The sequence below is a fragment of the Centropristis striata genome, chromosome 19 (genome assembly GCF_030273125.1).
Source record: "Centropristis striata isolate RG_2023a ecotype Rhode Island chromosome 19, C.striata_1.0, whole genome shotgun sequence".
Classification (NCBI taxonomy): domain Eukaryota; kingdom Metazoa; phylum Chordata; class Actinopteri; order Perciformes; family Serranidae; genus Centropristis; species Centropristis striata.
Genome location: NC_081535.1, coordinates 4,068,062 through 4,093,331, shown reverse-complemented (window position 1 = coordinate 4,093,331; position 25,270 = coordinate 4,068,062). Strand labels below are relative to the sequence as shown.

Here is a 25,270-nt window from a genome sequence, read left to right as displayed (position 1 = left end):
TTATAATCACAGTAACCCAGAGATGAACTGTACTCTACTGGATTCTGTTGTCAGCCATCATGCACTATTAACAATTACTTTTATTGAATAGCTCAGGCCATAGATGGGAGCTGCATTATTTAGGACAGCTTTCTTCACTAGTGCAGTATTTGATTTGCTTCATAGATCAAAAACTGTCTCTGTGCTCATTTATCCATCTGTTTCAATCTGTCCCTCCGTCCCTCCTCCCCTCTCAGTCTCCATCTAGACAAAGAGAAAAAACGCTAACTAGCTCCCTTGTTACCGTGACAATTTGGTATCTCAACCAATAAACCATGTCTAATTGCATTGCTGGGAAACTTCTTCCAGCAATTACATTGTTTGGCTAAAATAGCTCATTACATACAAACCAGCAAGGGATATAAACACAGACAGATACAGATCACAAACGCTAAAAAAGAACATTTCAATGAAGTGTTTTGGTCTATCAAGGGGTGAGGATGAACAGACAGTTAGAAGTTTTTGAATCCTTTTCTAACACTTAAAACAATGTTTACCACATCATGTTGGTATCTTTTTTCATCAGCACAACCTCACCTTTATGACCTGATAATTCTTTTTTCACTTTGACTTACTGGATCAACATTTTGAACCCAAAGAAACACAACAAAATGTTGCAAATGTGGACACAAGTTGCAAATAAGAGGTAAAATGAGAATAACATCTAGTTCTATATTTTTATACTAAATATATTTAACCTTATCTCCAGTTTTACTTGGCCTATCATCATTTACGCCATGACATCATGAAGAAGTCATATGATTTGATAATGTTGGCTTGATTGGTGATTTCAGAGGGTTAACTGTAATGTTCTAAATAAATCCAAATCTGAATCACTGTGAGAATTGGCAAGAAGTATTTCACTCCTGACATGTGTCCCTTCACATAAGGTCAACTCAAAACATGTATGGCTTTGTCACTGAGGGCATAATAGGATGAGTTAGCATGAGTTAGCATAACTTAGCATGAGTTAGCATAAGAAACACCAGCAACACTAGAGGTGCTGTGAGTTTTACTAAATACCAGCTATGCATTAAGCTACATGCTCATGTCAACATAACTACAATGCTAACATGCGGATATTTAGCAAGTATAACATGTTTAATGTGTTAGCAGGCTACTTATCATCAAATAAAGTATAGCCAAGGTTGAAAGGAATGTTTGTTTTGCAGGTAAAGTAGCAGCAAAGTACTGGACAAATTTAAGTTTGACTTGATAGATGCACTAAATTGGAAGTTAAGGGATCACCAAAATGATTTCATTTAATTGTGAGAGGAATAAGAATGGCACAACATAACTCATTGTTTAAGCAGATGTTGAGATTTTTAACTGGATAAGCAAAAAAAACCTTTAACATAGTTGCATTGAAGATTAAAAGCCAGGGGACCACCAAAGTCAGTATGGTTAAGTCTCTGGAGACCATGAATGTCTGGTCCAGACTGAAACTGGGTTGAGTGCCATTAATATTTGTAGTGGTGGACTGACCAATGACAGACCAAAACTGTAGTGTTATGTGATCAAAATCATTTAACCTTTGAACTGTCCAGTCATAAATTAGGGCGGGGAAATCCTCAAACAGAAAGTACCTGCTGTGAAAGCAGTTATCAAAATAATCATGCTACTTTTTATCTTAATGTGTTTATGAAATGTTTGTTCATAAAAAAATAGTATAGCAAGGTGTATATTTAAACTATATATTTGATTTGAATTGATTTTTCTATTGTCCCACTTTAGGACAAGTATGTGTCAGGAAAAAAATCAGTGATCAGAAAAGACAGCTAGCTCAAAAGATGATTTTTTAAAAGTTTTATTACAAAAATATAGAATTTGATAACACACTACAAAAACATCAACACAAACATAATACATGACAGTCTCAAAGACAAACCAATAGCACATCAATAGTATCTTTACTGTGCTTTCAAAGAATCACAAAACAGTTTAATCAGTTGTTTAAAACTTTATGTGTGAGTTACTGATAACATGATGGTTGTCTTTGACCCGGGGAAAACCTAATGACCGCATACCTGCTGTTGTATGTTGATACTTTGAGTGAAAGCTGCACTTTTTTCCTCAGATTTTATGTCCACGACCCAATAAATGGATTTTCCACTTCCTGAGAAGTTAACTATACAGGTGTGAAGTGGGCGGGGCCAGTGGTGATAATCTTAAAGTTTACTTTTAGCACAAACCTCAATGCCTTTCAACAATGGAGTCTCCAATACCATCATATTGGTTGGAAATGTTCTAACTCACAGTAGCTTTTGAGGCACTGTTGCCATGCCACTAGAGATGTGAAATCTGTTCGAGTTTATTTCAAACATCCTTGCAACCAGGAACAAGACATTTGACGTACAGTTCTGGTGCTTTTTGACTTTTTATCTGCACAGTTGCTCATTGCCTGGAGCTGATGACTCAACTGAAAGAAATTTCATACCATCCAAGTATTGGAAATTCTCAAACAGCTTGTCAAAATCAGTAATCAGGAAAACATTAGAACTGTAACTAGCAGAACCATTGCCCAGACATACAGCCGCCCACTTCTCTGCTTTATTTCTGAGGATTTAAAAGACACCAACACTATGCTTTTTATCATTATTATTTATCATATTGGTCATAAACCAGTCAGATGTCAGTGCAACCTTTTATGGTTGTTGTATCCCCATGCATTTGTGTATGCAAATATGATTTTTTTGCTATTAATATCAGGTATTGCTTTTGTACATTTGCTAGAATTCAGTCAAACCTCCTAATGGTTTATGCAGTGCTTTTATTTATTAAGGAACCAATTCCAACAAACTCCAATGTGTACCAATGCAAGAACTTGTTATGGAAATTTATGATGTGAAAAAATTAGATTACCCTTTTCTGAAAGTCAATTTGAAACAACAAAGTTGTTTGTTCAGATGTTACATCAAACGTGTAACATAATGCAATCTGACACTAAAAAAATTGGCTCCTGCATAACACTTCAATGCATGGTTGATGGAGTTCCAGCTGACAGTCATTGTAGACTAACAACACATCAATAATTCTTTACAAGTCTCTGCTGGTTTGCTGTGCTTCTTCCTGCTTAATGAGAATTGCTTAATAAAAGATGTCGGGGACGAATTCACGCCATTGCAAAAGTGCTGAGAACAAATCATTTGAATTAATAAAGATGTTAAGCGCAGCAACAGCAATCAACTCAGCTGTATATTTATTGTTGTATGCAATGACAACAAATCAACACCTGTTCCCACACTTCTGTACTCAGCAGTGGTAATGCTAAAATGCCACAAACATTTGGACAAAATGTCTGGCTGAAGTTTGTTGACATCAAGGGCTAGTGCTATTTTGACGTTTATACAAAGTCATATCATCCGCTCACTGTCCTAAAAGATTTTTGTCAAACCCTGTGCTTACGTTCTGAAGGTGTATCGTTGTGCCGTACACAAGTAAAATGGTGCTCTACATCAATGATGCTTTAGTTTTCCATATATATAGATTTTGATTTATCTCTAAAAAATATTACCAATGCTTTGTGCTTAACTGTCAGATTTTACACAACGGGAAGCATTGAGAAAATGAAGTGATATAGTCAGCATACGGGAACACAGTATTTATAGTAATTGTATAGTAATTTATCAAGAAAAACTTTAAAAAGTCAGTCACCTATAGATATTTTTAGTCAAACAAAAAAGATCAACAGATTTCTCATAAAGTGCAAATTAAATTAGTTCCAACATACACATTGTCTGACATTCTTCTTATTGCCTGTAGATGTTGGCAAAAAGTAAATACATAGAAAGTTGGGGCACAATTGGGGCATAGCATTTTGGCGGGGGAGTAAATAATGGTGCTCGAAAGATGAGAGGCACTTATAAGGGTGTACTATTCACCAATTGTTGTTGAAAAAATCAAGTTGAAAAGGGTTCTTGTAAAAAGCCAATACCATGAAATTTGGACTGGATCAAAATACTGTGAATAATTTATCAGGCGCCTGTTGAATTCATATGACTGAGGAGACCACCCTGCACAATTACTCTCACTGCACATGCCTTATATTGTCTTATATCAGGGGTTGGCAACCTCAGGCTCCAGAGCCACATGTGGCTCTTCAGGCCATCTGCAGTGGCTCCCTGTTGCTTTGACAAAAAAAAAAGATATGGACTTTGTCTACAATTTAATCCACATTGCTGTAGTGATTCTTACCCTAACCAATGGTACAAATATGTACCCTCTAGACAGGAAAAAAATTATATTTATGCATCATAGCCTATGACCATCTGGCCCTTTGCCTTATCCTCTAAATTTAAATTTAAATAAACAGAAAAGACAGATTAATTTGCATTCACTACCATTGCTTCACGATGAGTGATTTGCAGTGAGAAATTAGCAAATTACTTTCATTATGAGGCTCAAAGATGAGCCATTTTTCTTTCTGTTTTTTGGCCAAAAATGTCTGTTTTCATGGAGGTTGCCGACCCCTGTCTTATATAAAGATGCACCATATTATGGTGTATTCCCCCGCTACATTAAAGATCTGCATAGCCGCATTAGTCTACATACAGTACGTATGTTTTACTGCTAACATTGGTTGCAAGAGGAATGGTTACTTCGTTCTCTGCTCAGGACGCCATAACTCAAGAGTGATAAATGTAGACTAAAGAGACTATGCAGATGTTTATCCTTCAAGTACACTTTCACTCTGGTAGAGGGGTTTCACTTACACACCCATATAGAATAACAAGTGTGACCATTCCCCACTCAGATTCTTTTATGAAACCAGTGAGAATTATGATCTTGATCAGCTGGTGGAAAAAGCTTTATAGCCACAAGTGAGACCTTTTACTTTGACTACTCTTGAAGTCAGAGGGAGTGTTTAAAAGCGAAACGTATCCTCTAAAAAAGTGAAATACCCCTTTAAAACCTTACTTACATTCTTCTTGTGTGCTTTCCTATGCTTTTCATACAGTCAAGTGATACCACTTCTTATAAAACTAACTTTACAATCTCATTTCGTTTCCACTCTTACACCACAGCACTAGCAGTACACTGTGTATAACCAAGAAAAATATGAGCATGTCATCTGCAAAGAGGATAATATATACTGTCAGAACTCAGTTCCTGCTTAGGTGAACACAACGGTGAAAAGGGTCAAGTTTTAGCAATAAAGCACTGAGTAGCAATGTATAATATACCATACCAAAAAGAAGTAAAGCAAGGGCTTGATCATTGACATCATTGTATTCCTTTAACCCATACCAGAAGTTCATATATCAATCCCTGTGCACACTTCTCCGGCTTTAAGAGACAACAGAGTATTTCTTGCCGTCTCATTTAGGCCTGCTGAAAATATTTCTCTGTCTTGCACCAAAACTTGAAATGAAACACAATCACCAACAACATAACATGAATATTTGACAACTCTGCATACCCTTTTGGCCACCCTTATATGGGGACAGATGTGCTGGTTGCCCCCACTTGACAGTGGCCCAGGTCTAAGTTGCAGGAATGCTGATTTAGAATATTTGTCACTATTTACTAATGTGTACTACTCTGAGATGCTTGATCAATACCAACTTGTCCACATGATGGTAGACGAAAGAACAATGCTCCCTGCTTTAAATATATAATACATTATATACATGAAAGACATGTAGGCAGAGCTGCTCAGTAGTCCAAGAGAGAGTAATACGATGAAACACAAACTGTCTACATCATTTTTGCTCATTTTTTAAACAAGTATAAATAAATAAATGATTATCAAGTTGATCAATATTGCCTCCTTATTTTCAGCAGTCCTGTTAAGAGTGAGGTTTATTGTGGCGTGGCAGACATGTGGCGGAGAGAGACTCTACGGCATGGTGAACTGAACAGATTGCTGAGGGTTTTCTGCGGTACCTGAAGGTTGTTGGTTCTAAGTGAAGGCTCCATGAAAATCTGAGTGCACTCTTGAGTGAAGGCTGCATTGGAATCCCAGTGGAGATCCCATTAGAAACTGAACGAATGTCCCGTTAAAATATCAGTAAACAGTCCCACTTGAATCTGGGTGATCCATTCCACGAGAATGTGACTGGCGGTTCCATTATCATGAGCAACGGTTCCATCCGGATCGACTCAACTTTCCCAAGAATGACATTTCCATTGGCTCCTTGGGACCCCATTTCCATCAGAACTTGTATGACTCTTCCATTTAATTGGGTGAGAATCTGGGTGAAGGATCCATTCATTTCTGAGCACAGGTTCCAGTAGAAAACTCAGCAAAGAGTTCCTCTAGACTCCCTGATACCCCTTTTCCCCAAAAAGCTCTGGTTCTTCTACTGGTTTCTGGAACTGTTACCCTATCTAACCAACCCACATTTGAGTGGAACCATTGTAATGAAGGATGTGCCATCAACGCCATTACTTGATGCACAATGAAAGTAAACAGTAGTCTTAAGACAACAGACTGCATTGATGACCTGCAAGCTGTCGTTCTGTTACATAAATCTGCATGGACCAACTACTTATGATAAGAAGACATTTCAGAAGACTATTTAGTGCAAGACTCCATCTTATTCTCTGCCAAATCTGTGGAATATGACGTGCCCACATCATTTCGTATTTCAGGTTGAGGAAAAAAAAAACTGTGTTTCTTTTGTTCCAGCTGGGAACCAACTTTTTGGGTTCCAAAGCAATTTATTTTTGGTGGAAATATCCAAGCAGTTTAAAATTAGGTGGGTGAACTGGGGCAGAACCAGTTTCATCCTGGTGGAAATGGGTTATGAGTTAAACTGACCCATTTTTAATTTGTGATGTTTCAAGAACCTACAAAAAAAGTTCCCATTCTGAGTTAATGTTCCACTAAAACATGCCTGAATATGAAGCAATTTTAAAGAGTAGATAGCTGAATGACTTATATAGGAACCATCAATATCTTAGTGGACATTCCTACAGATCTTGAGAGCAAAGATGACGGGAAGCCAGCATATATCTTATACAATCTGTAGATTCATTCAGAAGCTGGTTTTAAGGACCAGAATGACCCCATTCTATCCCTACGTTCCAGCATTTGCATATGAAACAAAACAGGTTGATGCTGCAACTGAGTGTTGTGTTTGTGTAGTGCTATACATTCAGACAGAAGAACAGATAAAGAGTATCCCAATGACTAAAGCCTTGTATAGTTCCACACTTTTTTTTGTCTTTTGTAGGTTCAAAAAGACCCAAAGCCAGATCTAGATGATTTCCATATCTCCGACTTTGTCTTTTTTTTAATGAATTTCAGCCTTTTCAAAGAATGAAATGTGCATTATGTACTCTTGTCTTGCATCGCTTTGTAGGATAATGACGTAGATGATGTAGTAGTACGAGTCTGGACCTTGTGTGATTTGTACAGCTGCGTGAAAACAGCAGATTCGTTGCAGGCGGAGACAGGAAAACAAAATCCAAAGCCCATCAGCATTGCAAAGCAAAGACTGAAACTAATGAACATGTTGCTCTTGGTCCATTATTACTTCTTCCCCCCCGCCTGAGAATGGTGTTCAGTTCAATGACTCGTGATGGTTCTGTACTTCCAGAGAAAATTGCCAGAGAAACTGTTCAAATCCTCCGGGTTCAGATCACCTGAGACGGGCTGAAAAAAGTTCAGTTTGAGCCCGCTGCATGAAACTCCCACATTGGCACCACAGCCTAAAAAGTGCTGGTTGCTTTCAGGGCGAGATCTGAAGACGATGTTTCATGTTTGATCTGAGAGAATCCAAACAAGTGCACAGAGATATAACAATCCCCAAGATCCACACCAATGGAATAATTAAAATGAAAAATCTTCTGTTCAGTTCAGTTCAGTAGCTCACCAACCATCCATCCATTTTCTCTTCATGTAGCACCACTCAGCTCAGCTCAGTTCAGTTTGGTTTTAGTGCTGCAATGTCAAAAATCCCCAATGACACCACAAGCAAACTCCACAAAAATGAACCACAAAAATGTGGATCCTCCAGTTTAGATCCATAAACACTGGGGTTTTCTTTGTCCGTAGAAAGTGCTAAGCCGCTCTAGGTCCAACAGCAAATCTTCAGCAAGTCTTTTCGTCACATACTAGGTCCATTTATCGTGTTTATGTTCATATGTGTGTATTTGCGTGTGCGTGCGTGCCTGTACATATGCATCAGATGTTGACGGTAGAGTTGGTGTTGTTCATATGGACTCTCATCTCTTGAATACTAGTGATGATTTTTTTTTGATGTCCTGCCAGGTTCACTCCCACTCTCCGCAAATCTCTGAAAAACAGCACACAACAACAACAGGCCCTTATTTATCAAACAGTCTGCAAACAAAGAAATATATAACAGAAGCAATAAAAATGTGTTCTCTTTTGAAAGCTTCCTGTGACAGGTTTACTTGTAATGTTTTAACAACTAACATTTTGATGCCATTGTTATTGATGTAGTGCAGTGTTGTTGTAATTAAGAGAATCAATATATAATATCCTCACCAGTCTCAGCTACTGCAGATATCCTGATAATATTTATTTATGGATGGGCCCTGAGTTATACATTCATAAGTCATAATGATTTTCTGTGTGGTAATTTTGTCTTTTTTGTGTCTTTTTCTAATAAGTTTGTGTATTTTTTGGGTGTTTTTGTGTCTTTTTTAAAAGTAATTTAGTGTTTTTCCAGCCATTTTGTGTCTTTTTTTGTAATTTTGTGTCTTTTTTGGTCATTTTGTGTCTTTTTTTGAGTAATTTTGTCTTTTTTGGTCATTTTTGTATCTTTTTCTAATAATTTTTGTGATTTTTTTGTGTCATTTTGTGTCTTTTTTGTCATTGTGTGTCTTTTTTTTAAAGTAATTTAGTGGTTTTTTTTCAGTCATTTTGTGTCTTTTTTGGTAATTTTGTGTCTTTTTTAAGTAATTTAGTTTTTTCTGTCATGTTGTGTCTTTTTTTAGTCAATTTGTATCTTTTTTTTTGTAATTTGGTGTCTTTTTTTGGTCATTTTGATACTGCCTCCAGCGGCCCCAAGGTAATTTGAGTTTGTCTGCTCCAGATCATGTTATTCTACTAAATTAAAAACTTTAACTTTAAAACTGCTGAACCCAGGGAAGTTTTACACATTTTACTTAGTGTGGCTTTGTTTTTCCCTGCAATACAAAAGCCCTGCACCTCTACGGAAACAGCACAATTATGGCCAGAAACAGGGATAACTCAAAAATGTCTTTTGTGCAGTACAACCGTTATAATCACATAAATCAAAGGTTGAATTTTTTTTTTGTCACAGCCCCAGAGAGCCACTGCAGATGGCCTAAAGAGCCACATGGGTTGCTGACCCCTGATTTAGTGTAATCTGAGGTTCTAGAGAAGTCTAGAGAACATTTCAGTTTTTTTTTTTTTTTTTACAATTCTAGCTATGATATAGTACTTCTTAAAGAAAGAAAACATGCCTTTCAAACCTGCTGGCAAGTTGTGGAGGTTAAAGGTTCAGTCCCCCCAAAAGCTTTTCTAAGGACAACTTTCTACTATGAAGAAACTGTCCCTGTAAAAACGGATGACAACTAGGTCTAGTAACTTCTTTAAATTAGATTTTTTTTATATGTATTTTTGCAGAAAACTCATACAGACACATATCTACAAATGAGAATGAATAAGAGATTGTTCTAGTACTTCTTTATGTGTGTGTGTGTGTGTGTGTGTCCTTACTCTGATGTCATCTGAGCCACCGTCTCCAGTGAAGAGTAACCTCCCTCCATGAAGAGCTCCGTGTAACGACCCATCTTAATGGAGTCGAGCCATTCTCCGACGTTCTGGCTCCGAGTGCTGCAGCTCCCTTCTACACTGGCGTGCTCCACTAACAGGTTGGAAACCCTGTTAAACATATGGAAATGAAGAAACAGTTTAAGAAAGATGGTAATCAAATTAAAGCACAAGATTATACAGGTATTATTTCAGACAGTATCTATTTTCAGGATGTAGTAAAAGTAGATTGAAGAACTGGATTGGCACCACAGTTTCTCATCATAATATTAACTAGGGCTGTAAGCAGCACTGATGGTGTGCCACCTACCCACCCCCATCAAAAGTGAAGAAAATGAAGCTGTTCTTTGGTCATTTAGCAAAAAAAGATGCACCTATTGGCCGATTTTCACAGAATTTTGCACAAACCCTCATCGTGCCATGGAATACAATAAGCAAAAGTGTTGTGGTAATGGGAAGGTATTTTGCCAAGATATGCAACACTTCCTCGTTTGACCAAAATCTACAGGAAGTTGTCATTTAATAATTTGTGTAATGTTTGAACTATCACAATTGTTTTTGGTAACTTTTTGTCAGGGCTGTCTACAGATGCTACATTCAAAGTTTGGTGCAAATCGGTTAAATTGCCTAGGAGGAGTTCGAAAAAGTAGGTTTGCGACATTTCGCGAATTTGCGAGAAAAAAAAAGTACTAATATTCAAAGTTTGGTGAGTTTTGGGTTATTTTCAGGCAGGGAAAAATGTGGTCATTTGGGACCAAGAATAATAAAAATAGTACAGAGCCAAACGAAAAACAATAGGGACCTCGCAGGTCCTACTTCTCGGGCCCTAATAACTAACGGAAAATCAATAGGGACCTCGCAGATCCTCCTTCTCTGGCCCTAATAAGCAATGGAAAAACAATAGGGACCTCGCAGGTCCTCCTTCTCGGGCCCTAATAACCTTTATAAAAACAATAGGGACCTCGCAGGTCCTCCTGCACTTTCAAGGTCCATTTTTCAAGCTTTTCCAGCATATTACAGCTGTGGTAAATTATATATTTCTTCGAATACATACATACTGAAAATTATTATTTTACGTTTTCATTTCAGGTTCTTCAACTAATTATATTTCTTTTCTATAGGCTTTTGTTGTCAAAGAAATGCAGATACAATTTTAAGCACTTCATCCAAAATTCAAGCACTTTTCAAACCTTGAAAACACAACATTAAAATTCAAGCATTTTCAAGGGTTTCAAGCACCTGTACGAACCCTGCCAACTGAAAAACCATAGGGACCTCGCAGGTCGTCCTTCTCTGGCCCTAAATATTAAACATTATGGAGCAGGATTCATTGTGCAATCCAGTCCATTTCGAAGCTGAGGGCTGAGCTGAAAGTCCTGACAGTTGGGTCAAAAATGACCTTGTGCATTAGAAGCGTAGTGATAAAAAAAAAAGGGTTTTATTCAAAAAGTAAGAAATGAAAACAAAAAAATAGGATGCATGATGATTAAAAACAAGCTAATGGAGGAAAACCTGCAATACTGAAAGATGAAATTAATTTATTGCAAAGATATAGAAGATAAAAACTTTAGACCCATGTTGTGTATCAAAGAGGTTTTTTTTTTGCAAATTCTTATTAAAAAGGCCAAATTATGCACTTTTCAAACCTTGAAAACACAACATTAAAATTCAAGCATTTTCAAGGGTTTCAAACACCTGTACTAACCCTGCCAACTGAAAAACAATAGGGACCTCGCAGGTCCTCCTTCTCTGGCCCTAATAACCAACTGAAAAACAATAGGGACCTCGCAGGTCCTCCTGCACTTTCAAGGTCCATTTTCAACCTTTTCCAGCATATTACAGCTGTGGTAAATTACATATTTCTTCGAATACATACATACTGAAAATTATTATTTTACGTTTTCATTTCAGGTTCTCTAACTAATTATATTTCTTTTCTATAGGATTTTGTTGTCAAAGAAATACAGATACAATTTTAAGCGCTTTATCCAAAATTCAAGCACTTTTCAAACCTTGAAAAGACAACATTAAAATTCAAGCATTTTCAAGGGTTTCAAGCCAACTGAAAAACAAAAGGGACCTCGCAGGTCCTCCTTCTCGGTCCCTAAATATTAAACATTACGGAGCAGGATTCATTGTGCAATCCAGTCCATTTTGAAGCTCAGAGCTGAGCTGAAAGTCCTGACAGTTACTAGTGAGGCTCTGTTATAATAGTTATGCACCATCACGCAAATGTGAAAAAGCTGTCCACTCAGAACTCCTTGTCATTCCGCTCACTCTGCACGGTAACAAACAGACATGTTGATGCGAGCTAACCATATTCTCCACACTGCAGCGAGAACAGGAGTGGAACAAGGCCTGGCGTCCCTTTAATCTGGCTAACTGTCATATGTTACTGCATGGGCTGTTAGATATGGCATTGATTTATTAACCATGCTGCCGTTTGTGTGTCTGTAAGTGTGCATGTGTGTGTGTCAGAGTAAAAAGAGAAAGCTTTCACATTATTTCATTATCTCTGCAAAGAAAATAAGCTAATGAGGACGTCTGACTAAACGCCCGCTTCAGAGCACTTATAGCCGTTTCATGCCATTATACACTAATGCAATGCATATACATAGTGGGGAAATACTAATTGAATTTTAAAATGTTTCGATAATCAGAAGATACCCCCACCACCGAATACAACTCACACTAATGTGTGGTTTTAAGGAAATCGAGCCGTTTTCATTTATTTCTCTGCTCGTCTGTGCAGCAGTTAGACACTTTGTCCATCCTCATTTAATTATGCAGCGACTCCAGACTTGAATAAAGACTCTATTACATTTCATCTAAACGGGAACACGTCTATTAGCTTGCAGAGTTGGATTTAAAGTCACTTAAGAATGAATGGCTCGATTAAAATAATGCATTGTCAAGATAAAAAATGGATCTCTTCTTGAAAAAAACACATACAAAATTGATAGTCTTTTTTACTAGAAGTAGGTCTGAGAATTAATTCCATAACATATTAATATCTTATTCATATATCTGTGTTAACGATTGAGCATCTACTGCTTAAATACAAAAATATCATTTTTCAAAATAAAAGACTACATTGCCTATAAAAAGTATTAATTTCACCCTTTTGTTGCTTTTACATTTGAAATAATGGTCAATATAATTTGTCCTTTTTAAAAAGAATTTGCAAAAAAAATCCTCTTTAATATCAAAGGGGATGAATATTTATGCAATCATTTATTCTACCTAATATATTTTTAATTAATTGATACTATTTTGTAAAAAATCGGTTTTAACTTTGATTTGGCTAGCTGTGTGTTTGAATATCTTTTTTTTTATTTATTACAACAGATCATTATATCCATTTTTCCTTTCATACTTTATGAAGAAAATTTTAGAAGTGTAGAGATACAAAAAGTGATTCACTAAATTAACAATGTGAGTATATGTGTAACTATGTTTGTCTTATTTTGAAGGTTTAACATTAAAAGAGTTGTTAGAACCACCATATTACATTGGAAAACTCACATATTTTAACATCTGAGACTTATTAGAGTCAGCAAATAATAATTTCCATTGGAAAAACACCAATTTAACAAAATAGGATAGTTAATATTTGTGTCTTCTTTGTCAGGTTTTAAATTGGTGACAACATATAAACACCTTCTAATGCACAACATGGGTCAAAAATGACCTTGTGTATTAGAAGCGTAGTGATTAAAAAAGGGTTTTTATTCAAAAAGTAAGAAATGAAAACAAAAAATGAGGATGTATGATGATTAAAAACAAGTTATTTGAGGAAAACCTGCAATACTGAATGATGAAATTAATTTATTGCAAAGATATAGAATATAAAAACTTAGTCGGGTCACTTTAAACCCATGTTGTGCATCAAAGGTTTTTTTTTGCAAATTCTTATTAAAAAAGGCCAAATTATATCGAGCATGATTTCATGTGTAAAAGCAACAAGCTACTTTTTATCGGCAGTGTGTATTTGATGTTTTATTTATATGTTGTTGTGTGTCCTGGTGTGATTTCATACCTGTGTGAGGAGTTGACCAGTTTTTTTAACGAGCTGGGATTGCGGATGAGTTTGTCTAGTAGGCAGACGATCTCATCGAATTTGGGCCGGTTGCTGCGTTCTCGCTGCCAGCAGTCCATCATTAGGTGGTAGAGAGCCTCGGGGCAGTCCATAGGACCTGGCAACCTGTAGCTCTCCTCTACTGCTTTTATTACCTGCAGAAAGAGAAAAAAAAGACAAACAGAGGTTTAAAAAGTGGTGCAACACCTCAGGATGGTTCAGAGGATATGGTAACATTTAGAAGTAGAGCACAGTTTATAATGGCAGGATATAAAGAGGAGGGTTAGTGGAGTAGAGACAAGCCAGAGCAGTGAAACCTCACATACACTACCGGTCAAAAGTTTTAGAACACCCCAATTTTTCCAGTTTTTTATTGAAATTCAAGCAGTTCAAGTCAAATGAACAGCTTGAAAGGGTGCAAAGGTAAGTGATGAACTGCCAGAGGTAAATAAAAAAAGGTAAGGTAAACTGAAAAATAATGTACATTTCAGAATTATACAAGTAGGCCTTTTTTCAGGGAACAAGAAGTGGATTAACAACTTAACTCTATGGAGTCTTGGGCTATTTTGTCCATTTTTGAATTCTTTTCATGTCTTTGTAAGTCATTTTGTGTCTTTTTTGGGTAATTTTGTAACTTTTTTTAGTCATTTTGTGTCTTCTTTTGTCATTTTGTGTCTTTTTTTGGTCATTTTGTGTCTTTTTTTAGTCCTTTAGTCCAACATAAAATGTGATTTTGAATCTTTTTTTTTACTTTCAAAACACTATCATGCTCAATAAAGAATTTTAAATGTTGCAAATGTGCATTCATTTCAGAGTACACTGAGACATTAAACTGCATCATTTTCAATTAAATTCTGGAAAAGTTGGTGTGTTCTAAAACTTTTGACCAGTAGTGTATAAGAACCAAAAATTTGACCTGGAACCAGGCGGCAACCTCCAGATCTGAGACTTGGAAGTGCCTTAAGCTGCATTCTACTAAAAATTCCAGCAGGGGGTGCTAAGTTTGGCTGCAGAAAAAAATCTGTCAATTAATTTCAATGCAAAATTTGAAAACTTCTCGCTTGATTTATTACCTCAGAAATGTTTTTCAGGACAACACTATGGTCTCAATCACTAGTAAATTATCTTCTTCAAGACAATCTGATGTTAATAGTGTAAATAATGGCCCCATGGTCATTGGCCCCGAGAGATATTATTCACCTCTTTACATTTACTAATAATGATGTCCTAGTCAGAGGAGCGTGTGGCAGCGCTGATTGGAAATGTTTCTATTCGGGCAGCACCGCTGGTAAAAGAGACGCTGACCAGAATGTGGTACAAGGTAGATCCTCCGACCGAGGAGCAGTGGATGTGCACTGTAGAAGAGATTCTTGTAATGGAGAAAATCACTCATAAATTGAGACTACAAGAGTCACAATTTGAGGATAAATGTGAAAAATGGACTGACTACAGAAGATGAGAAGAGGACGCGACCATTGTCACTGAACAATAAGGACATTGATATAAGAATGAGTGTATGACCATGTATGTATGATGTGTGTGTTGAAAGGAAAAAATGAATAAAAAATAAGTTACAAAAAAAAAAAGAGACGCTGACTGGATAACAGTGCATAGCAGAAGACAACAACATTTAATATCCTCGGCTGGTATTCTGTTTAAAGAATGTTCTGTGTAAGAATGTTTTAATGATAAATTATGTAGTCTAAACATGTTTTGCTTTGTCACCATTAAAAATCAAAACACCACAGAGTTTTATCAGCTCCAGGCATCAATACAATAGTCTAAGATCAATTTTCAGACTCAGACGTGTGGACTTCACGCTGACTCAGATTTGCGTACACGAGCTGAGAGCAGACTGAGATCTGATCGTACTGTCCGCTCACGTCCATATTGAGAAATGCCGAGGCTTGCGTAGAAATGATCGTACGCCCACTTTACGCACACTGTCTGAAGTACGCTCGTGTGACTAGTTTGAGGGCCTTTGTCTTTAAAACCAACTCAAATAGTTGAAGAACAATTAAATAATCGATTATTGTTCGATTAATCAAATAATTGTTGCAGCTCTAAGGGGATCTGAATACTTTTTCCACCACTGGCATACTGTAAGTGTCAAAGAAACACTTTCTGGGCTTTAAAGGCCAGATGCCAAAACTGGGCCTCAGGATATTATACAGCCTAAATCCATTAAACAGAGATGTCTCCTCGGTTTAACCAACAGCTCCCCATTATAAGTATGTGTCTGAACTTGGTGTGACAATATCACAGCATGATCCATTTAACAGCATTATCTTATCTTTAACTCTTAGGAAACACAGAGCAAAGTTTTGATGAGCAGGCGTATGAACAATAGGGATTCAGCTGTCAGATCCATTAAAAAGAGACAGAAACCGGTTTGTGACTAAGGATATGTGCTGATAACAGGGTTCAGAAGGCGGACATGCCGCTCAGACAGAAGCGTCTCTAAACGCTCAGCAGGGAGCAGATCCTACTGATTATTATGACAACAACTCGCTTCTGACAGAAAGTTTGTCAAAATCGGCTTAATATTGGTGTAGAAAAGCCAGCCTGATTCTGCAATGTTGATATAGTATATATTTCCTTGTGTTTGTATTTTATAGTATTTTTATAGTATAGTATTTTTATTCTCTATTGAACTCTCTAATTTTGCACATTATCACTAGTTTTTAACTGTATTCTATTTTATTGTATTGGTGTTGTGCTGCTGCTGGAATTGGCAATTTCCTGAGGGATTAATAAAGTGACCAAATAAAGTGACCAAATGACCAAAAAAAGACACAAAATGACCAAAAAAAGACACAAAATGACCAGAAAGACACAAAATGACAAAAAAAGGAAACATATTGACCAAAAAAAGACACAAAATTACCCAAAAAAAGAAACAAAATGACCAAAAAAAGACATCAAATTGACCAAAAAGACACAAAATGACCAAAAAAGACACAAAATGACCAAAATAAGACACAAAATGGCCCAAAAAAGAAACAAAATGACCAAAAAAACCCAGAAAATTACTAAAAAAAGACACAAAAAGACCAAAAAAGGAAACAAAATGACCAAAAAAGACACAAAATGACAAAAAAAACAGAAATTGACAAAAAAAGACACAAAATGACAAAAAAAAAAACAGAAAATTACTAAAAAAAGACACAAAATGACCAAAAAAAACCCAGAAATTACTAAAAAAAGACACAAAATGACCAAAAAAAGACACAAAATGACCAAAATAGACACAAAATGACCCAAAAAAGGAAACAAATTGACCAAATAAACACAGGCTCACAAAATGTGTAGCAGTCCCAGCACTAAACATCCAGCTATTAATATTCCAATTTAGTTGTCAATGCCTAAAACAAGATCAGAGCAATATTTGGTATGTGAATACAAGTTCACCTCCTGGTGACTTCAGTTTGGAAAAGTGGTTAAGGATAATAAATGAATGAATGGTTAGTTTTAAAGTGAAGAGCTGAAAGAACCTGTGTGTGTATTTTAAGAGGTAAAAAAGAAGTAATATGATGATGCAACTTGCACCACGACACTGGGAACCTGTTCTTACACCTCCATAATCCTAAAATACTCTTAAACGACAGAAAAAAAAGGTTTCAGAAAGAGAGGTGACGGGGAGAAATTCACTGCATGGACAGAGTTGAAGAATCACTTCCAGCGTTTGGAGAAGGACACAAGTTGTTTGATGGCTGAACATGTAATATCTTCCTCACAGCAGGAGCAACACTAACTTCAGCAGAAGTGATGCTCCTTCCAATTTACAATCTCCGGAGAAAAATCCTCAATGCTCATGTGCTCCGGGGGAAGCTCCTGCTCTCTATCTCAGCTGTTCTCAACCTGGGGGTCCCGACCCCAACTGGGGTCTCGAGATGATTTCTGGGGGTCGCCAAATCATTTTGGAAGTCAGCTCTGTCTCCACTGTGTTAAAATGTTCATGTGGTAATGTTTTAGTCTTTTTGGTCATTTTGTGTCTTTTTTGGTCAATTTGTTTCCTTTTTTGGTCATTTTGTGTGTTTTTTTGGTCATTCTGTGTGTTTTTTTAGTCATTTTGTGTCTTTTTTTAGTCATTTTGTGTCTTTTTGGTCATTTTGCTTCCTTTTTTTAGTCATTTTGTGTCTTTTTTTGGTCATTTTGTTTCCTTTTTTTGGTCATTTTGTATCTTTTTGGTCATTTAGTGTTGTTCTTTTGGTCATTTGTGTCTTTTTTGGTCATTTTGTGTCTTTTTTTGGTCATTTTGTTTCTTTTTTTTGTAATTTTGTGTCTTTTTTTGGTCATTTTGTTTCCTTTTTTGGTCCTTTTGTGTCTTTTTTTGATAATTTTATGTCTTTTTTGGTCATTTTGTTTCTTTTTTGGTCAATTTGTGTCTTTTTGTGGTCATTTTTGTCATTTTGTGGTCAATTTGAGTCCTTTTTTCCTTATTGTTATGTAATTGTTTGGTCAATTTGATTCTTTCTTGGGTAATTTTGTGTCTTTTCTGACAGTTTTCTGCAAGTTGTTACTTTCCAAGGAGTCTCTGGCTTGAAGCTGACTGTTACACACTCAGGAGGTCAGAATGGACCTTTAAACTGATAGCAAAGGACTGAGAATAAAAGTAACAATAAAATATAAAAAATATATAAATGCACAGACAGAGAGATGTTTTAGTTTTTATGTTTTTGTTTTAGTTGTTGTCTGCTTCATTAATTGTCCAAAATTAGTCGAATCAACTGAGTTTGTCTGATCTGAACTGTGAGATTCTGTTCAGTGAGACAACATGATGTTGAATTGGGGGCCGATACTCAAAAAGGTTGAGAACTCCTCCTCTATCTGACCCCACACTCACACCTCCACCAAGTCAGCAAGCAAAAACTAACACCCTGCGAGCATCAACAAAGCAACACATCATTAAAGCATTATTTGTGTATATGATATGCTGCACGGCCCACTTAATCATTTCCGCCAGGAACAAGATGCAGCACTGAATCACAGAAATGTTTTGGGGTTTTTTTTGGGGGGGAGGGTGGGGGGAATTGAATTAGATGAATAATAAATAAACTCTGGCTCTATCTGTTATTAGACCCTGCAGTGGAAAAAGAAGAAGCAGGCTGGAGTTTTCAGCCTAGTTCTGCCAGTGCAAGACACTGGGGGGAATTGATTTGTTGAGTTCATGACAGCCTTTGCTTGTGTCAAATTCCCACAAAAGACAGACGTGATAGCACTGCAACACACATGCATGCATGAAAGCGCACGTACGCCCGCACCAAAGCGCAAAAAAAAGAGAAGCGCGGCATCAAATCGTCGCGGCGTGCTGGGAGGGAGAAGTAGAGAAGTAGTGCGCAGAGCTGAGAGATCAGAGGAGGGAGAACGAGTGGTGAAAGGGAAGACGAGACGGACGAGAAGGAGAGAAAGAATAGGAGACGAGATTGGGTTTTTGAGAGACAAAAGGGAGGACGAGAGGAAGGAAGGAAGGAAGGAGCGAGCGGGGGAAAAAGGGGTAGAAATGGGAAACAGAAGGAGAGCGAGCTTAGAGAAAGAGAGTGTGAGAGGCTGTACTTTCTGCTGCAGATCAGAGAAAATCCAGCATAACGCTTTCAATTAAACATCAAACGTCTTCTCCTCTCCTCTCATCCTCCTCCTCCTCCTCCTCTCTAGACTTCTCTGAGACAGACAGCCTAATAACCAAAAGGAGAAGGGAGGGGTGTGGAGCAGGAGGAAGAGGTCACTGGAGGGCTGTGCGTGCATATGTTGCCTGTGTTTGTGTGTCTGTGGGTGGGAAAAGGGGAAAAACGCTACAAGATCGGTCGTCGGCATGTGACACGATGGCAGATCTCGTTAAAATGACCTTCGGGTTTCACTGGTGATTCTTCTTCTCCTCTTTTCATCACCCTCTTCCACAAGACACACAAAATGACCCAAAAAAGAATCAAATTGAACACAAAATGATCAAAAAAAGACACAAAATGACCAAAAACTTACATAAAATTAAGCAAAAAATGATTCAAATTGACCACAAAATGACAAAAAATGACCAAAAAAAGACACAAATTGATCAAAAAAGACACAAAATGACTAATGAAAGACACAAAAAGACACAAAATGACCAAAAAAAGACACAAAATGACCCCAAAAAAAGACACAAAATGACAAAAAAAGACACTAAATGACCAAAAAAAGACACAAAATGACTCAAAAAAAGACACAAAATGACTAATGAAAGACACAAAAAGACACAAAATTGACCAAAAAAGAAACAAAAAGACACAAAATGACCAAAAAAAGACACAAAATGACCCAAAAAAAGACACAAAATGACAAAAAAAGGACACTAAATGACCAAAAAAAGACACAAAATTACTCAAAAAAGACACAAAATGACCAAAAAAAGACACTAAATGACCAAAAAAGACACAAAATGATCCAAAAAAGACACAAAATTACCAAAAAAGGAAACAAAATTCCCAAAAAAAGACACAAAAAAACCCAAAATGACCAAAAACGACACAAAATGACCAAAAAAGACACAAAAAAGACACAAAATGACCAAAAAAAGACACAAATTGTTACGCTAAACACACAAAACACAAATAAAATACAGTCACACTACAATACAATACACTACAAAATGACCAAAAAGACTAAACCACATAAACACTTTAACACAGTGGAGACAGAGCTGACTTCCAAAATGATTTGGCGACCCCCAGAAATCATCTCGAGACCCCAATTGGGGTCGGGACCCCAAGGTTGAGAATAGCTGCTCTTTATATAATAATCACATTTATCTTGTAAGTATAGCAATGAAACTATGATCTGAAGTTTAGGACTTCATTAATTGTAAGCCATAATCATTACAATTAGAAGAAATTAGACAAATTAAGACATGAAATGTTTCATTCTGTGTGTAATGGATCTATATAACGTGTTACTTCCACTTTTTTTATTGAATTACTGACATAAATAAACATTTCTATGATATTCTAATTTATTGAGATGAACCTGTGTATCACGTTTCTGACAGGAGAACATGCAGGTCATTTGCTAAGCAGAGCTAACTGACTTCCACTCATTTTCTTTTCTGCTAAACTTGCTGTTTACAAGTGATCCAAAAACCTTGAGCCCTATTGTGAGATGCACAGATATCCTGAATGAGTGTACAGGCTGCCATGTTTTTTTTTTTTTTTTTTTTCTGCTGAGCTCTGCACCTCCGTGTGTATTCACCTGTTTCACTCTTCTGCTTACGCACACGTTTCTTTACACCCTGCAACGTCTCTCTGTGTGTTTCCCTTAAAGCTATTCAATCTCTTTGTCCACACTTTGCAGTAATAGATTTATAATAATAGGTCCCCACACAGCCCCTCCCTGCACCGGGTCCCCATTCAGCCTCTTGACAGGAAACAATGTATGGTGCACCTACATGTCTTCTTCTCCCTCGGCGTCTTTATTAAACACGAGACACGAGTCCCCGAGGAACAGTGCAGCTGGCTTTGTGCCAACATTTTCTACTCTGAAGGGAGTAAATACTTTGCAGGGAAATTGAAATGACAGAAAAAAAAGAATATATGTGATTTTTCCCGCTGTTAACTGTTGAGTTCGGGTGTTTTATTGAGGCCGTTTTGCTTTTGGTTTATAACTGTGGCTCCAAAAAAAAGATGAGAATGCATCAAACTCAGAATGAGTTTTTATATTAACCCTTTATCAGGCAAAGAACTGTGTTTGGTAACTTCAGGTAATATTTCGAGACACAAAAAGACACAAAATGACCAAAAAAAGACAAAATGACTAAAGAAAGAAACAAAATGACCAAAAAAAGACACAAAATGACAAAAAAAAGACAAAATTACCCAAAAAAGGAAACAAAATGACCAAAAAAAGACACAAAATGACCAAAAAAAGACACAAAATGATCAAAAAAAGACACAAAATGATAAAAAAAAACAAAACAAAAAAACACAAAATGGCCAAAAAAAGACACAAAATTCCCCAAAAAAGACACAATATTTGGTAACTTCAGGTAATATTTCGAGAAAAAAGTTGCAAATTTACCAGATTAAAGTGGCAAATCTACAAGAAAAAAAGTCGCAGATTTAAGAGATTTAAAGTGGCAAATCTGTGCGAAAAAAGTCGCAGATTTACGAGAAAAAAGTGGGAAAAAGCAACTTTTTTCTCCCAGATTCTCCCAGATATTATTTTCGTATGTTTTTTTTACACATTCTAACAGTATGTAATATCCTCCAATATTCTCTAGGGTTGAAATTTGGAATTTGCAAGTATTTCAATGAGTGCCCTATTAAGGGTTAAAGTGGTGAATCTGGAGAAAAAAGTTGCTTTTTGTGACTGAGACCTGTTTTTCTTCTTCTCCCTTTTCTTTGATTGCTGCCTTTCTTACTTCTTGTATTTATTTATTTATTTTTTGGAGTGAGGTCAGTTGTGAGGTACTTGAAGTCATTTTGGTTTGGATGTTGGTTCATTTTAATTTTAATTTTATTATTATTTTATTCTGTTGCGATATCATTGTGAATATAGAGAGCACTTATATGTTGTTTATGTTTTTATTTTGATAAAAATCAATAAAACCTATTTAAAAATAAATAAATAAATAGATAAAGATCCATTGAAACTGATATGAATAAACTGTGTTGAGATATATGACCCCAAGGCTGAGAAAGACTGTCCCAGTTGATGTTAAAAATTCACTCTTGACCCCTTAAACAGCAGTTTTTCATCAACTTTAGTTTCCGGGGTACTTCTGGCAAAAGTTTGACATTTAGTGAAATATGCTTTTCTGGCAGAGAGTAAGGCGAGAAGATCAATAGCGCTCTCATAGCAGTCTGTTAAATGTAACACTCCAGTCTGGAAACAGCTCGCTTGGCTCCGTCAAATGGTGACAAATCTGCCTACCAGCACCTCCACAAGTCACTAATTAACATGGTATATCTGGTCGGTTAATGCCAGGCCGTTTCTTGGCTCTGGACAGTTGCCAGGCAACCAGACTCCAGGAAGTTACTGGTTTGTGGCCAAGAAATAGTCTGGCACATAAGCCCCCCCCCCCATCCAGTAAAACCGCAAATTGTATTTAATTTCTATGGATTAAACAAACAATTAGGGAGAAAAAAGAAAAGAAAAGCTGGACAACAGGAATTCCATGACAACTGGACAAATGGCATCTGTCAGTGAGATCATGTGATGGGAAGCTCTGTTACCGTGACGATATGGACCTTCTGTTAGGATTTGTTGCAAAAAAACATACACGTTGCACTAAGGATGGGCGTCTGGAAGTAATTATTATTATTATTAATAACGTTAATGATCAATTAATCAGTAAATCACTATGTTTTCATACATACTCTAGATCAGGGGTCTCAAACTCAAATTACCTGGGGGTCGCTGGAGGCAGTATCAAAATGACCAAAAAAAGACACAAAATTACAAAAAAAAAAGACACAAAATGACAGAAAAAAATAAATTACTTAAAATAGACACAAAATTAGCAAAAAAAAAACACAAAATTAGCAAAAAAAGACACAGAATTAAAAAAAAAGACGCAAACTGACTGGAAAAACACCAAATTACTTCAAAATGACAAAAAAGACCCAAATGACACTTTAAAACATTATTAAAAAAGACACAGAAGTACCAAAAAAGACACAACATTATTAAAAAAAGACGCAAAATGACCCAAAAAAGACCCAAAATGACTGAAAAAACACTAAATTACTCAAAAAAGACACATAATGACAAAAAAATACACAAAATAACTAAAAAAGAACCAAAATTATTTTAAAAAGACACAAAATTACCTAAAAAGACACAAAATTCCCCCCAAAAAGTAATTAAAGGGACCTTCCACACACAACACGGTAAATTGCCATTCATATAAAACTCATATTAAACTTTTATATCAAGCTGAGGGCCACAAAAAATCGTCACGAGGGCCGCAATTGGCCCGTGGGCCGCGAGTTTGAGACCCATGCTCTAGTACGTGTAAAAACATGCATACATGGGCAAAATCAAATATATTTATACAGCACTATGCAAAAGCCTGTTTCAATAATGGAAACTTTTATTTTGAAAGGACGAAAAGAGACTTGATCGTAAAACTAACTCAAGTAAGTTTGAACTGTAAATTTAACATTGAGTTCAAAATAAAAGATGCATAAAGTACTCTGCAAAAGCCTGTTTTCCTAACAGGCGCTTTTATTTTGAGAGGACGAAAGAGACTTCCCGTCGATCGTAAAACTAAGTGAAGTGAGATTAAACTGTAAAGAAAACGTAAAGGAGCTCAATGATTTATGTTTTAGTCCCCAAAGAGACATGAGGTTAGTTTTCATAGTAATCTTGCATACTTAAATGTGTTTTCTGTTTAAATACGTTTTGGATTAAATTAAACTCAGTAATTCACGTTAGCAAGGTTTGATACAGTGAGCTAGTTTTGCTTAAATTAATACTCTTGTATTTCTGTGTGCTTTATGATTGTTATTGCAACTTTCAGTTTGGAATCGAAGCTTTATCCAACTTGTTTCAGTTCAGTGATACTAATACACAGTCAGAGATAAAATAAAAATAAAAAGATACACAGATCGATTAAAAATTCGATGTGATCGACCATCGATTAATTGTTCCCGTCCCTACTTTGCACACATAACAAAACATAATAAGTCCCATCAAACTCACATCCTGATTGGACATCTCCCAGTACGGCCTCTCTCCGTATGACATCACTTCCCACATGACGATCCCGTAACTCCAAACATCGCTGGCCGAGGTGAACTTCCTGTACGCGATCGCCTCCGGAGCCGTCCAGCGGATAGGAATCTTCCCGCCCTGTGACAACATGCAAGAACATGAATCATTTATTTTATTAAACCTTTATTTAACCAGGAAATATCCCATTGAGACTAAGAACTTCTTTTTCAAGGGAGGCAAGAGGCATCAAACATAAAATACAGTTACATATTTACATAAGACACAGACCTTAAACGCATCATGAGAAACAAGTGCATATTGTGGAATTGGCCTCAATGACTCTCAGTTTGGATTTAAAAGTGCTCAAAGAAACTAAGTCAGTTAGTTTCCAGTCTTTCTGGAGCATATTCCAGCATGAGGTGCAGAGGAAACAAATGCCCTTCTACCCAACTCTGTACGAGCAAAAGGGACAGAAAGCAACAAGTGATCTTGTGAACGAAGAGAATAAGATCCAGAATTTCTCACAGTAATTAAGGTGCAAATGTACGAATGCAGCAGTCCCAATATTGTCTTTTAAATAAAAGTATACCAATGACTCTGAGCTCTTGGAGTGTCCAGAGCAGGAACATCCTACCCCAGACTATCATTCACAATCTTACAGTTAGTAATGTTTGAAAGTTTAAAAGTTTAAAAGAAACTAGGCTTCGAAAATGTCACCTCAACAATGATTTTTTTGATTTATCTCCCATATTTAG

At 36.5% G+C, this 25,270-nt stretch overlaps 1 protein-coding gene across 1 annotated transcript in view; it reads right to left on the bottom strand.

Moving 5' to 3' along the window:
* Nucleotides 1–4,524: 4,524 nt before the first annotated feature.
* LOC131992925 (ephrin type-A receptor 5) overlaps nt 4,525–25,270 on the bottom strand; it is a 151,073-nt gene continuing 130,327 nt past the window's right edge. The window contains exons 16-19 of the mRNA XM_059358637.1: nt 24,504–24,653; nt 13,791–13,984; nt 9,698–9,862; nt 4,525–8,282 (exon numbers count right to left, since the gene is read on the bottom strand). Coding sequence (XP_059214620.1) covers nt 8,171–8,282; nt 9,698–9,862; nt 13,791–13,984; nt 24,504–24,653 — 621 coding nt within the window. The 3' untranslated portion in view covers nt 4,525–8,170. The remainder of the gene's footprint in view (nt 8,283–9,697; nt 9,863–13,790; nt 13,985–24,503; nt 24,654–25,270) is intronic.